The sequence below is a fragment of the Austrofundulus limnaeus genome, unplaced genomic scaffold (genome assembly GCF_001266775.1).
Source record: "Austrofundulus limnaeus strain Quisiro unplaced genomic scaffold, Austrofundulus_limnaeus-1.0 Scaffold118, whole genome shotgun sequence".
NCBI classification, from domain to species: domain Eukaryota; kingdom Metazoa; phylum Chordata; class Actinopteri; order Cyprinodontiformes; family Rivulidae; genus Austrofundulus; species Austrofundulus limnaeus.
In genome coordinates, this window is record NW_013952520.1 from 1,518,627 (window position 1) to 1,533,784 (window position 15,158).

General features: G+C 38.9%; 1 protein-coding gene across 1 annotated transcript in view; it reads right to left on the reverse strand.

Annotated features, from left to right (window-relative positions):
- Positions 1 to 15,158, reverse strand: part of slc4a5a (solute carrier family 4 member 5a) — a gene marked incomplete in the record, with an annotated part of 59,064 nt that overhangs the window by 30,649 nt on the left and 13,257 nt on the right. The window contains 7 exon segments of the mRNA XM_014014716.1: positions 3,644 to 3,731; positions 3,822 to 3,979; positions 5,158 to 5,213; positions 6,773 to 6,895; positions 9,577 to 9,729; positions 11,307 to 11,467; positions 12,079 to 12,208. Coding sequence (XP_013870170.1) covers positions 3,644 to 3,731; positions 3,822 to 3,979; positions 5,158 to 5,213; positions 6,773 to 6,895; positions 9,577 to 9,729; positions 11,307 to 11,467; positions 12,079 to 12,208 — 869 coding nt within the window.

A 15,158-nucleotide genomic window follows, 5' to 3' on the forward strand; every position in this document is an offset into this window, starting at 1 on the left:
ATTTATGGTGGGGATGGCGCGCTGCTGACCTCAACTCGGGACTTTGTGGGTCGGTGGGTGGAATACTTTGAAGACCTCCTCAATCCTACTGACACATCTTCCCATGAGGAAGCAGAGCCYGAGGACCYTGGGTCRGACTCTCCAATCTCTGGTGCCGAGGTCACTGAGGTGGTTAAAAAGCTCCTCTGTGGCAAGGCGCCGGGGGTGGATGAGATTCGCCCAGAGTTCCTTAAGGCTTTGGAGGTTGTGGGGTTGTATTGGTTGATGCGACTCTACAATATCGTGGACATCAGGGGTAGTTCCTCTGGATTGGTAGACCGGGGTGGTGGTCCCCCTATTTAAAAAGAGGGACCGCAGAGTGTGTTCCGACTATAGGGAGATCACACTTCTGAGCCTCCTTGGTAAGGTCTATTCAGGGGTCCTGGAGAGGAGGGTCCGTCAGATAGTCGAATCTCGGATTCAGGAAGAGCAGTGTGGATTTTGCCCTGGTCGTGGAACAGTGGACCAGCTCTCCACCCTCAGCGGGGTCCTGGAGGGTGCATGGGAGTTCACCCAACCAGTCTACATGTGTTTTGTGGACTTGGAGAAGGCATTCGACCGTGTCCCTCTGGGACTCCTGTGGGGGGTACTCCGGGAGTATGGGATACCAGGTTCATTTATATGGGCTGTTAGGTCCCTGTATGACCGGTGTCAGAGCTTGGTCTGCATTGCCGGTAGTAAGTCAGACTCATTTCCGGTGAGAGTTGGACTCCGCCAAGGTTGCCCATTGTCACCGATTGTGTTCATAACTTTTATGGACAGAATTTCGAGGCGCAGCCAAGGTATTGAGGGGATCCTTTTTGGTGACCTTAGGATCGCATCTCTGCTTTTTGCGGATGATGTGGTCCTATTGGCTTCATCAGATTATGATCTCCAGCTCTCATTGGAGCGGTTCACATCCGAGTGTGAAGCGGCCGGGATGAGGATCAGTGCCTCCAAATCCGAGACCAAGGTCTTGAGCCGGAAACCGGTAGTGTGCCGCCTCCGGGTCGGGGAGGAGGTCCTGCCCCAAGTGGAGGAGTTCAAGTATCTCTGGGTCTTGTTCGAATGAGGGAAGAATGGAGCGCGAGATCAACAGGCGGATTGGTGCTGCATCTGCAGTGATGTGGGCACTGTACCCATCTGTCGTGGTGAAGTGAGAGCTGAGCCAGAAGGCAAAGCTCTCGGTTTACCGGTTGGTCTATGTTCCTACCCTCATCTGTGGTCATGAACTTTGGGTAGTGACCGAAAGAACGAGATTGTGGATACAAGCGACCGAAATGAGTTTCCTCTGCAGGGTGKCTGGGCTCTCCCTTAGAGATAGGGTGAGAAGCTCGGTCATACGGGAGGGACTCAGAGTAGAGCCGCTGCTCCTCCACATCGAGAGGAGTCAGTTGAAGTGGCTCGTGCATCTGGTTAGGATGCCTCCAGGACGCCTCCCTGGTGAGGTGTTCCGGGCATGTCCCACTGGGCGGAGGCCCAGAGGAAGACCCAGGACACGCTGGAGGGACTATGTTTCTCGGCTGACCTGGGAACGCCTTGGGATTCCCCCGGACGAGCTGGCCCAAGTGGCTGGGGAGAGGGAAGTCTTGGTCTCTCTGTTTAGGCTGCTACCCCTATATACAATACAATATATAATACGACCCGATTCTGGATAAGCGGCAGAAAACGGACAGACGGATGATTTAGATGTCATTCCAGCCTGTCTAAATGTTGTGAGTGGAGATTCCACAAGATTTTATGTTGGGTCCTTTACTTTTTAGCTTATATAACAATGATTTACCAGAGAGCTGTAAAAGAGCCAAAAACAAATACGAAGAACACAATTGTACATATGTCTGCAAAACTCCCCGGATAGAAGCAAAATGCTACCAGAAAACAGAGCAAGAGTCATGGTGCCTTCTAACTAATTGTTGACTTTGAATATATTGCCACTTCAAATTGAAACATTGACAGAGCTCACRATTTTTAACACACAAGCAAACCAATGACAACAAAAACTAATTAAAGCCTGAGAATTTCAACTTTTATAAGAATYTATTTTAGTTTTCTGCTCTTATCTACTTTGCGACTTTATTCTTTGTTTTTGTCTCCTATTCATTTTGCATTTAAATGACTTTGTGTTGCATTGATCTTTGGATTAACTTGTTTTAACATTTAAAACCCATCCTGGGACAGACATCGCAAATCTGTCATCTKTTTTGTAATTAATTTTAAAAAAGTTTCATGTATTTTCCCTGTTCAACAGATATTTAAATAAAAATAATAATAAATTAGCAACACCACAGATTCTAAATGGACTTAAACTCAGTAACAGAAGGCAGTATGGCAAAAATATGTCTCTTTTTAACCATCGTTTTGATTGATTGATTGATGATTGATTGATTGATTGATTGATTGATTGATTGATTGATTGATTGATTGATTGATTGATGAAGCCTTTATTATCGTTGTACGGAGCACAATGAAGTCACATTTAAGAACATTCATTCAAGAAGACACACATATGACAAAAACATGGGGGAAACAGGTGATCAGGTCATGTGGCAACCAGCAGAGGTTGTGCTACCTTTAAAAAGAAAAACGAAAAAAACACAGAAGGTTGGATGAGGAAAAAACAAAAGAAAACATCATAGTATATCAACGAAATATGATACACTACGGTGTTTATGAAAAATCCTCAACAAGCAAGAGCACATTTATTAGCCAGAGGAGTAAGTGAGTTTAGACGGAATGAGTCCGAAGAACCCAGCCCCCCAAAAGAAAAAAATCATAGTTCAGCCAGTTCAGAATACTGGTGCTGAATTGTTCGTTCTGTGCAGCTCCAGATTGACCTTCAGGAAATCAGATTAAACGGAGTGAGAGGGGGAGAGGTGGGGGGCTCAAGTCGATGTAAACACCAGGAGAAATTAGATCCAACAGCGTATAGCTCGCTCACACCGATGACCTATTCGCATCATCATTTACCCAGAATGCTTTGTGTGTAAATAAAATGGCTCCGTTCGTGTTAAAATTTATTTTTAAAAATTTACAAAACTAAGCAKCCTACAGTATTTTACAGTCTCTATTTTACAGTTAAAACAAATGTTTATCAAATAAAGTCTAATGTTACAACTAATCAGGGATCCCTTTAAATGTGCTACACAAGTAAAGTTGACTTGWCTTGATAAAAACACAGTTCTAATCGTGTCACAATTTCAAAACGGCTTTTTAAGTAGTGATGTTTCTAYTATATTGCATGTCACTGAGGAGGGCAACCTAACTATTTTCTTATGTAAAAACCKACTTTATCAAAAAGAGCTGACTGCATTTAAGTCAAATTTAAGTCACCAGATTTTCATCAGCCTATTCACACACATGCACACAGGCAAAAATATTAAAGCCCTTTTGCCTTCAGGGGTGGGCAATAATGACTTCTCACCTCTGGTAAAACATTGTTCTTAACTGGTGCTAACAACCAGCAACACTTCCAGACATAATCATCCACATGCTGTCTATTTGAGCTTCAACTGCAGACAAAGTATACCAACAGGTTCCCTGAGACGATGTCAATGTCAGCAAAGTGCTGTCTAACAAATAAAGAACGCCATGAAGACCTGATTCATCTGCAACAACAGACACTTACATCATCCACCATTAGGGTTGCTATGGCTCGGCCGATCTCATTATATGACTTGGCCTTTCCTGGTGGTCCCAAGAGAACAAACAGGAATCTGCAGAGTAGTAAAGCACACGAGAGGGGATGTGCTGGCATAGCAAGGTGTCAGCTGAAGTTTGACAAACAGGATGTTTGATGGTTTTACCTGGTGGGAACAGGCACCTCTGTCAGGCCTCCCAGTGTTGTAGCTTGGATCAGACGGACAAAGGCAACAAAAGGTTTGCTGAGGAAATCCACCTCGCCCACTAAGACATTGGATGCTTCTGCATCTCTGGGGATTTTCTTCATGAATTTATTTTTCARCTACAGGAAAAAAGAGGAAAGTGAGAAATGACAATTTAGTCACATTTTCTTACAGTATATTTCCCAAATGTTACACATATTAATAGTGTAGTTTGTAATGGCGTGTTCTGTGGGTCATGAACACATAATACACAAAACAAAGCCAATATTTTCTGATTTTCTGTTTATTGTTTGTTACTAACAGTCTCTAAATCTGGCATATTGTTTCATTTTAGGTMATCCTGTGTTGTTTCATAGGCACAAAACCAAAAGACCTCTCAACAAAAGGCACRACAAATATAGGCTGACACAAAAAATGACGACAAGCCAACCCGACCCATCTGATTGCACGGTAAGGTGTTGCAGAAAATGATTGCAGAGATACAATAACACTCATAATGACAAGCTTTGTCAATAATCCAGACTGAAACGATGGCTACATGTGAGAGGGGAGCACGCGGACTAAACAATAGATTCCATGTTCCTGCCCACTCCAGCTCAATACTCATGGTGACTGTGCAAGCACAGATGCACACAGATATAAACTATCATTATCCCATTGTTGCATATGACCTACTGCATGTCTGTAACCACAATCTCTGCACAAAACTAAACATTCAGAGCTGAAGTCCTTGGGCCAAGCTGAACAGACTGAACTCATTCCTGTAGTTACAATGACATATTTTATTATCGCCCTTGCTCATGCTCTGAAACAAACCCTCGTTCAGTGTTTTCATGCACATTACTTCCCCCAGTGAGGGACACTTATTCCTGACCTGTCTGTTTTCAAACTTTAATAGCCTACACCCTGCAACAACAGCACGCCTTTCAGCTGCACAAGCATGCGTTCATGAATTTAGGCCCCATTATTCCATGGGCTCCACTAATGTGGGAGTTATATGTTCGCACATATCCCCCATCACGCYCTGTCACCTTCAGCATTAGTCACAATGAGAGACAGATGACACTTTTGATTGAAAGAATGATCAATTCAACACAATCTAACCGAGACAAGAGACTGACGACAGGAAGCAACATGATAAAAAATGATGCATAAAACAAAAACAGGAACATAAACTCTTTAAAGAGGAAAACAAAAAGATTAAAGCAGATTTACAGTTTTAAAATATGTTTAGTATTAGTATTTATCAATCATGTTTGTGAGATTGTTGTGTCATGACAAACTGAGTATGATTTACCTGGTCTGGGCTTGGAGTATCAGCGATATCGTTCATACTCCGACTCTGAGCGTGACCTGCAAAACAAAACCCTTCTTCAAACCTCACATTGATGTCATTAAGAAACTTTTAAAGTTCTGATTTGATTGCAAAAGGTTTTACTAAATGAATACTTTGACTTCAGCTGCCCCGTTTGCACACCTGCTACAGCGTTACGAGCTTCAGCAAGTGAGATCAGAGAGCAGCAAAGAAAAAGCTGCTGTTGTAGAAATCTGAGATTAAATCGTGACTAGGGCCGTCTACAGAGAAGCATGGTGTTATCATGCTGTTTGTCAGACTTTTGTCAATACTGCTTTCCTTTCATTCTCTCCCATCYCACCTGCTGAAGCTTGTAACTCCTTCAGAGTGGTCACAGGTGTCTTGGTGGGCTCTCTTTTCTCCTTATGACACTGTCATGGCCTTTTAGAAGATTTAAACATGACCCTCATTCTTTCCACCTCTTGATGATGGATTTAACTGAACTGCTGAGGATGTTTACAGCCTCAGGAAGTATTTAGTATCGGTTTTGTACTTAGCTTGTACTGTAATTCATTATCTATTTTTTATTTGTATTACTTTGACATTGAAGAGCTTTTATTTTATAAAGAAGGTCAATTTAGACTGACCGTGGTTGATCTATGATAGCAATAAAAGCAGAAAACATCCATGGGGTGAATAGCTTTTATAGGAACTGTGTATCAATGAACCTGTCCATATACTGTAATTTTGAGCCTCTGTGGGCTAGAGAAAATGCAACAACATAAAATCACAACTAAAAACARGAGTCTTTATTTCAAAATCAGTATGAAGTCAAAAGCTTGTTTGCCTGTTCGGAGAATACATAGTTTTATATAATACTGTAGATAAATAAAATAGTAGATGTAAAAAAGGTAGTTTTTTTAAAATAAAGCTGGTTACCTTCAGAAAGGCAACTGTGCAAAATGCCTGGAAAAAGAAAATTCCATTTGTTTTAAATTAGAGTATATTCTTGAACCCTTTGAAGTTCTCTGAATGTTTAATTTCAGCAGTCCAAATTATTGTAGAAATAAATAGCTACATGAGTTGAGTGTAGTTAGAACTCTGGATATTATTGGCTCTGGAGAGACCATCGTTGAATCCAGCTGGATATTTTATTATTTGAAGACTATTTTTGCTTAAATGTATCTTTTCGAGAAAAGGGGCAGATATTATAATTTTTATAATCTTCTGCTACCTTTAATTTATGATTTGTTTTTTTACTGTACATAGAATTTTTTTAATAAAAATGAATGAATAAACTAAACAAAAACTAAAAAACTCAAAAAAGAGGTATCAATCAAAAATGGAGAGTCTGTACAGCCACTGTGGAGCTGCAGTATTTAAATTTGAACCCTAKCAGAATCCATGAGGCTTTGCATTCAAATATAAGCTAACAGGGCCCAAAAGATGGTGTTAATATTTGCTTCTTTAATTTCTGATAACCACATTTTTTGAGTTCTGAAATGGCATCACAGATAATTTCATAGTTAAAATTGAAATTGTGTTGGTTTTGAAATATTTATTATTTAATGAAAACAAAAAGAATAGCATAAATCTGATGTCTTAAAACTAAACTCACGCAGACGGCCATAGTTAGCAGTTTGCTGTTTCATGCGAAGGTCCTCTGTGGATCTGTTGAAATTTGCCCCTTGGCTCTGACCCGGTCCTGGACCTGCTGCACCTCGATTTGCTACATTTCGACCTGACAGAAGCAAGGAAACACACGTAAGCAGCAGCAAAGAAGCAGATGGTGATATTTACTGTTTACTGAGCAGCATGTGCTCTGTCCTGATGAGATGGGGAAATGTTACAGTGATAATTAGCTCGTCAAACATTTATGCTTCCCCTGTGGGGCTATGAGCCCTGTTGGTTGCATGGGAGTGTGCGCTCATTTACTGAAAGAGCTAAACAGTCATACTGAAAGTATAACAGTCAGTGGGTTGTGTGTTAAGCAGAATGGACCAACTGCTGACAGATAAAAACATGGCTGTATGTTCTCAGTTTGTCCTGGCTTGTTAGCCAGCTGTGGTTTTAAAGATGATGGCTAGGAGTGCTAAAATTTCAGTGTTAAACTTTTGGGTGTTGATTTAACACCCCCTGGTGTTCAGGGTTTCCCCAAGGATTTTATTTGAACCATGGTGGTGTGGTGACCTCTCATGAACGTTCTCCTCCTCATCCTCCTTGAAATAGAGATCCAAGATCCACATCCATAAGCTTTCTGCTTACAGGTCAAAGATTTTCTTTTAAATGGGAAAATACTTTATACATAACCGTATTAAAAGTTACAGTTTAGTGTTCTTAGGACTGAAGACTTTTTGAGGAAAGAGGTTTTTAAACATCTTTTCTATCATTTTAGTGTTTTCAACTGAAGAGCTTTGATATATTTATTTAAAAAAATTATAGCAGAGGAAGTTCTCTGCACAGAAAAAAAATATATTTTTACTGTTTTTTAACCAAACTGACAAGTTTCTCCAGTAAAGTTATTGTGTAATTTAAAGGCATTGAAACACCTGGTTAAATTTAGAAGATATTATGATTAACTACAAACATCTGAAGCTGACTCAGAGAACTCTGTGATTTTAGAAAAAAATAAGTCAAAMGCAGACACGCAAGTAGGGGTCTCTGCGGACGAGTGGGCGTGTCCCAACGAAAGGCGATTCTAAAGCGACACACCTGATTTGACGGACTTTGTTAAAGGGACACACCTGACTGGACAAACAAAAAAGGGGCGACACCGTACGGCACCACCTGATCGACAAGAACAAAAGGGGYGTTACTGTACGGCACCACTTTTTCTGGAGAACCCTACTTGGGTCACATTTCTCCTGGTCAACCTTAGTGTTGGGGTCAGGGTCAGGCTGTAAAGASATCAAGCAGGATYTAAGGAWACCRTCATGTAGGCCTCGTAGCCCACAGTGTTTATGTTTTTGACACGCCCACTCTTGTGACACGCCCACTTTGATTCTGCAGATAACCCCTTCTCCAGACACGTGTTTAAAGGACGCGCCCTCAGTCGTGCAAAATAATTTTTGTTTTACAGAAAAGAGCTGTAAGTATTACCGTATCACCAGAAAACATTACAGTCACCCATCAAATACACTGTTCCATCTGTTGAAGTTATTGAAATTTTRTGATTTGGTTGATTATGGTATTTTATCAGTTRTGTATAGGGCTCATAAAACACTTTACCTTCAAACACCCAATTACACTTATAAAAGAAAATAGAGTTATTTGTGTTGGTTTACAGAATGTGTGCTAAACCATATAACAAATGTGCAAATGCATGGAAAGAATTGTTAAAGAGGAAACCATACAAAAACAAAAAGCGCTCTTTGCTGATCTGTTTTATTCAAGTGACGAAGAGGTCAGGCCCAGAATAAGGAAGTCCATATAGTTTTATCAAATAGCTTCAGGGCATGGCTCYRCCTATTTGATTATGTCATCAGTGGGGGGTCCCTGYCATTGGGTCAAAGCCATGTTCCTCAGACAGTAAAAGGCTACTCTAATGAAGAACTAAAAAGTTCACTGTATGTGTTGGATTTGTTTCTGGCATGCAGCTATCAATGTAGAATCATCAAGTTRAGCAAAACAGTCACATTTAACAATCATTACAGTTCTATCATAAAAYTATAGCATGTGTATGTAATTTAAAWCAGTTATATAAATCTAAACCCCAATAATTTCTTCAATTTGTTAAAAGAGAAAGTTGTTACAATCTCAAGGAGATAAAGATGTTTGTTAAACCCAAATTTAGAACCAGTTTAAAGGAACGGAGTATTTCAGTCCAAGGTATAAGATTATGGAATAATCAGGAAGATGACATTAAAAATGATAGATCAATGTGTATATTTAAGAGAATGATAAAGATTAATTTGCTGGAGAAATATGTAAATGTATGAATTGTTGTTCAAGGAGTTAAACTTTTATTATTTTTCATTTTTCTTTTCTTTTTTTTTTGTAAACTGAAGATTATTTTTGATTGAATTATTTATTTGAGAAAAAGGGGCATATGTAAGATATTTTTTGTCTGCTACCTTTCATTTAATTTATGATTTGTATTTTTGTTGTATGTTGAATTTATGTTGTTGTTTTTAAAGAAATTAATAAACTTAACTAAACTAAGTTAGTTAGTTAGTTAGTTAGTTAGTTAGTTAGTTAGTTAGTTAGTTACTAACTAACTAACTAACTAAATGTGACACCCAATATTGTTGAATATTAAACACTGGCTGGTGTTAAATTAACAAAAAAAGTGTGTTAAAATGTAACAATTTCACAAATGTTAACTTAACACCAGCAAGTGTGGACACATATAGACACTTTGCTGGTGTTGAAATAAACACTGTGGGTGTTAAATTAACACTGGCATTTTTGCTGTGTACTTACTGGTGGAGGAGCTGGACTTGCCCATGTCAGCCAGTGAGCGGTGAATGGGCTTCTTGGTCTGATGTCGATGCTTTCTCAACAGCACAAAACTCAGTTTCTCTCTGAGGTCAGGAGAAATCAAGCCTTCATCTATCTGCCTGTCAATGATGTCATCTGTACAGAAACATCAATAGTTAACAAATACTGTCAAACAAAAAAAAAAACTAAATCCATTTGGATTACTGTTGTTTAAAATTTGAAGTTTTTAAGTTATTTCACACACACGCGCACACCATGTTTGTTCTTCTAACCTCATAGGGACTTCCATTCATTCACGGATCGTTTCTGTAGCCTAATCCCCAACTATCCCTGACCCCTCCTCTACACCTACACTTGCTGGAATATGCCAGCCATATTTCACTACATCTTACACAGCACATACAAATCAACAGGCTGCCTCCAATGGCCTCTTGGAACAGCTGACTCGACCAGTTCCATTTCCTAAAACTAACCACACAGGTTTCTACATATAAAATAATCCTCCTTAAAGAAACAAACATTATTACCCCAAAGCAGAGGCCTAAATTCCCTCAAAATAACCACAAAAACTATTTAAAACAACAAAATAACTATTACAAAAACAGGGGTCCAACATTAAAACCAATCCACCAATCTCCATCAAACCCCAACAACAATCCACCAATTCCAGCCTCCCTAAATCACGCCCCCTACTCAACCGCAAAGCATTATAGGTCACCCACACAACAAACTGTAATGGAGTACTATCACAGTTAGACTAGTCCCTCCAACTGACTGACCAACACTATTTTAATAACTCCAACATATACAATAAATAATCTAAACATTTCTTTTGATTAGATAAGCCTTGCTGTAAACATCCTATATACACACCTACCAGACCACACCTCCAACCATTCCTGACCCCTCCCCTAACTCTTAGTTAGACCTGCATGAGACTGAAAAACCTGGGTGACTCTTAGTTTACTGTTTTTAAACTCAGACAACAGATGCTGTGTTTTTGAACATGAGCATCTTAGAAACAAACTTTGGAGCCTTTCTTTTTTTTGGATGATAATATGAACTTGGCTTCCAGTTGTTGTTTTTATTTTTGGTTGCTCATTTCTGCAGGAGTTGCCACAAAAGTGAAGCTGCATGATAAATGGGCTAACTGTTTATGCTGGATGCTCTTACTGAGCTCAGACTTGCAGCTTTAGGAATACAAGACAGCAGCACTGAACACTGAGCTACAGCAGCTTCCATCTGGACCCCCAGTACTAATGTGAATAACCTTGGGAATAGCAGGGTATGGATTGTCTGTAAATTACATAGACTTCCCACCATTTTGCAGGTATACGAATGTATAGGGCAATCTCACAGAATTATTCAAATTGCACAGACTTTTTTTAAAAACAAATTTATTTTATGCCTCAGAATCTGTAGGATGTAAAAAACAAACAAACAAACAAACAATAAATAAGATTAAATACCAATGTCGTACCCGCTCTGCCACTAGAAATAAGTTCCCTACATCTCCCTGTCCTCCTCCTTGCAAAATAATATTAAAATAAGAAACATCTTGTCCCAAAACTAGTACATGCATTTACCACTTCTAGGCTGGTCTATTGAAATGCTTTATTATTTGGTTGTCCCAKTGTTGCTGCCAGACATTTTTGTCTTCTCTGCATTGGCTCACTGTTCTATCAATCAAAGAAAAATCTTGAGCATCTCACCCACAATCTGAGGCAGAGAATATCCTTCTAGATCCAGCAGCACTGTTCCTGTTTGGAGACAAGTCCTGAGCTCAAAAAGACTGTGCAAAGACAGCGTGGACACGTGGGGTTTACTCCATCTCTCTCCTCCTTCTTCCACCTTCTCCTCAAAGCGCACCCACCTGAAGGCAGCGAAAAGACAAAAAGGTCAAAAATGCACGACTATGCAGGTGGGGTTCCCCACACGGTTGCAAAGGGACCATTGTGTTTGTTCCAGTATTTGGTTATCTCAATATCACTTTTTTTAAATTTTATCAACTAGCTCTGCCAGCTAATGCTTTCAGTGATCTRGGAGCAAATTGTCTGGACTCCAATTGAAAGTAATTGTAACTGAAAGCTTTTACATTGTAAATGCCAGCATATGTTTCCATTATCAGACCTGTGTCTGAAACATGCGGTGGGTGATCACTTTGAAGTTAACCCTTTTTGTCTGTTTGCAAAACGTTTCATGAACCAGTGGACAGATTCTGATGAGTTTTTAAGAAAGTTGTAAAATTATTGGAATAACAGCTGATTAAYGCTTGGAATCAATCTGTTCCAAGATGGCTGCCGCAGCTAAATCACTCTTAGCCAACACAAAATAACTTATTCAGTTTTACAAATACTGAGCTAACATTTGACCCCAACACATTATGTTGATAGGCATTCTTCTAAGGAAGGCCAGTTTTATTTTGAGTAGATCAATCTCCACCTCAGCACATGTGTCTCAGATRTTTTGATAGTAGATACTCACCTGGCAGACTCCTTCCACTCCAGTTCTTCACCTTCTCGCTGCAGAGTGTCCATCTCTGTGAAGAGCGTCGGTGTGGGAAGGTCATCATCTTCACTCAGGATGTAGCGTAGTCGCTCTGCTGCAGGTGACACTAGATGAAGAAAAGATCRTTTTTGACCAGTGGGGCATAGTATGTCTATCACCAGGATGTCCTATTGCTAKACTACCATGCCAGCAGTTTACACTCCGATTTTATCTTTCACAAATTCAAATAWGAATTGACTGAAAAAATTTGTCTCTAAATTCTCCCATTTCATTTTTTAAAAGTTTTCAAGCACTGCATTAAAAATCCCTTTTCCAAGACTTTCAACTTGTTACCAATAATTTTGTTTTCAGCCTTTTTTACTGTGTAATTACTTTATAGATGTGGCATGAAAGTGATTCTTGTGTGTGCGGAACAAGCATATAGATGCTGTAATAAAGTTTATATTGTACTGATTTATTTATTTCTAATACGAGTGTGAACTCATATTAGAACACATTTTATTGTTGTGGGTGTTTTTTGTGGACTGATTTGTAACAGACATTGCCGTGTTATGAACATCCATGACTGACCGATGACTGTAATTACTTTGCATGAAGTAAGTATTTTATTCCTGAAATGWTTAATAGTATTTAAGTGCTCCACTGGCAGCTACAGTACTAATAGTAAATCTGTTGTAAATCTTGTATTCATTTATTTTCCCTTAGGTGACATGTTTAGTATAGCAAATTATAAAAAAATGAATTAAAAAAAGTAAAACAACATTTAACTTTTGAAAATAATGGTAAATTTACTTGCACTTAAATCTAATTATTCTTGTCTAGACCCAATATGGGGCTACCAAATTAAAGCATTTATCAGTGCAGGACTTTTTTTTAAAAATGAAAAAAAAAAATCTTTGTTCACTTTAACAAAATCCCTGAAATATCCATCTGCATTATTGGCATTTCAAAATAAATTAAAAGAAACTACCAGCTTGCCTCTTGAGATGAAGCAGTCTGAATAATAACTCAAATAGATAATCGCTTTAAGAAAAATGATTCTGAGAAAAAACTACAATTTCTGACAATCCAACTGGAAAAAAGTTTTAAAACTCTTTGGAATAGTGTTGTCAAGACTCTTCCATTTGTTTAGACCATTGGTGTGTGTCATCATTCTGTTTCTTGCTGGTATATAGGATAAAAATGAATACACAAAATACACATATAATCCTGACGGAAGGTATCCGTTTATTTGCTGCTTATTGCAACATGAATTTAGTCAAATGATGCCTTCTAGCCAGTCTTTGAAACCTACGGTGGCTGAAAATCTTCAGAGTTATTCATATTCCCAACATAAAACATAAAGAAAATATTGGGGCTGCGTTTTATGCTCCTGCTTTTAAATCGTAAAATGACTGGAAGTTAAATCAAATCAAAGGCAGAACAAAAAAACTTTTGTTAAAATTTAGATCAAAGCGTTCCTGATACATGTTGGTTACACTGCATCAAACACTTTCCAATGCCTTTTTCAGAAATTCACTTCATCTTTCAAACAAACTCATCTTTTTATGTGCAGTGCCCTGAGACTACGTACTGTATGTTGTGACTTGGTGCTATATAAATCAACTGAACTGAATTGAATCTTTTAGGCACATACTGTACACAAGTTGATCATCAAAATGTAGGTATGTTTTTGTTTTGTTTGCACCCAGTGTGTCTCTTACTGCTGCAGAACTTAAGGTTTTCTCTCAAATCTCTAAATGTGGAGAGTGCTCTCCTAAGATTTTATAGAATGCAGTTGTGTTTTAAGTAGTGCAAAGTAATTTCTAAACYGAAACTAAATGGTCTTTTGAAATTGTCATTTCTCCATGAAAAACTGTACAAACTAAATATTAAATACTCACATGTGCAACTATCGGTCTTCTGCTGCTCACTTTTCAAGAAATGTAAAAACTTGACTTACTGTTGATTACTAATTAACAGACTATTAGAGTCTGAGAGCTGTGAAGAAGGGGAAAGCTCTATGGTTTTTGACCTAATTATTATGGGATGGGGGGCCTACAGATGGGAGGCTTTTTTCATGGTTGTCTCAGAGGGATGAGCATTAAAAAAACTTGGCAGATACATAGAACAAGTGTTAAAAATGGGGAGGCACAAAAATCCAGATGTGGGCGTGGCAAACTGGCTCTTTACAGGAAGTTGACCATTTTGAATGGAGTTCAAATGTTGGTAAATCTAATGTCACATCAAATGCTATTTTGTCCTCATTGAGCATACTGACTTCAAAGATGGACCAAAGCTTCTTGACAAGTTGGTGCACAAGAATTATTAAAAGTTTGTCGGTTATTTGAACAATGTGGGATTTCATTGAACATGCCCGTTTCTACTTGAACACATTGCTGGTGGTAACTCCCCTCTAAATTGTCCAAACTGTGCTAATAGCTACATGATAGATCCAGTCCTGAACATGACCGTATGCAAATGTAGTGAATTGACCACTGTGCCGCTTGGTGGCAGCATAAAAATGCCTCACTGTGTTTGAAAAAATCTCCCACTCAAACCTTTCATCCTAGCAGCTTCAAAATTGCCGTGTAAGGTTTAGACCCTTTTAGAAGCCAAGATATTCATCACTAGCACCATCCACAGGGCGAGGCCAGGGCAGCTTGGCAACCTTAAATGCATCCTCAAATGTGTATAACTATCATTTTCATAATGTTTTACAGAACTGAGCTTCTAAAATTTTGGCACATATTTAGAACTTGTAAAAATATACAGCGGGACAAAGATCCAGATGTGCATGTTGCAAGTTGGCTCTCTAGAGCCATCTTGACTGCAGCTCCTCTGACTACTTTAATGTATGCCTATAAACTTTGATGCAACTGTGCATCGGTTCATGTCCTACAAAAAAGTCTCTTGACAACTTATTGTKAAACATTTACAGATAGACTTGTTACTCCTTTAGCTGGACATACCCAGAATCTGGATCCTATTTTCAGTAGGCCTGTCGCGATAGACAATAAATCAATTATTCGCACGATAACTTTTTTTGAGGTCGGTAAAAAAAAGACGGCGATAAG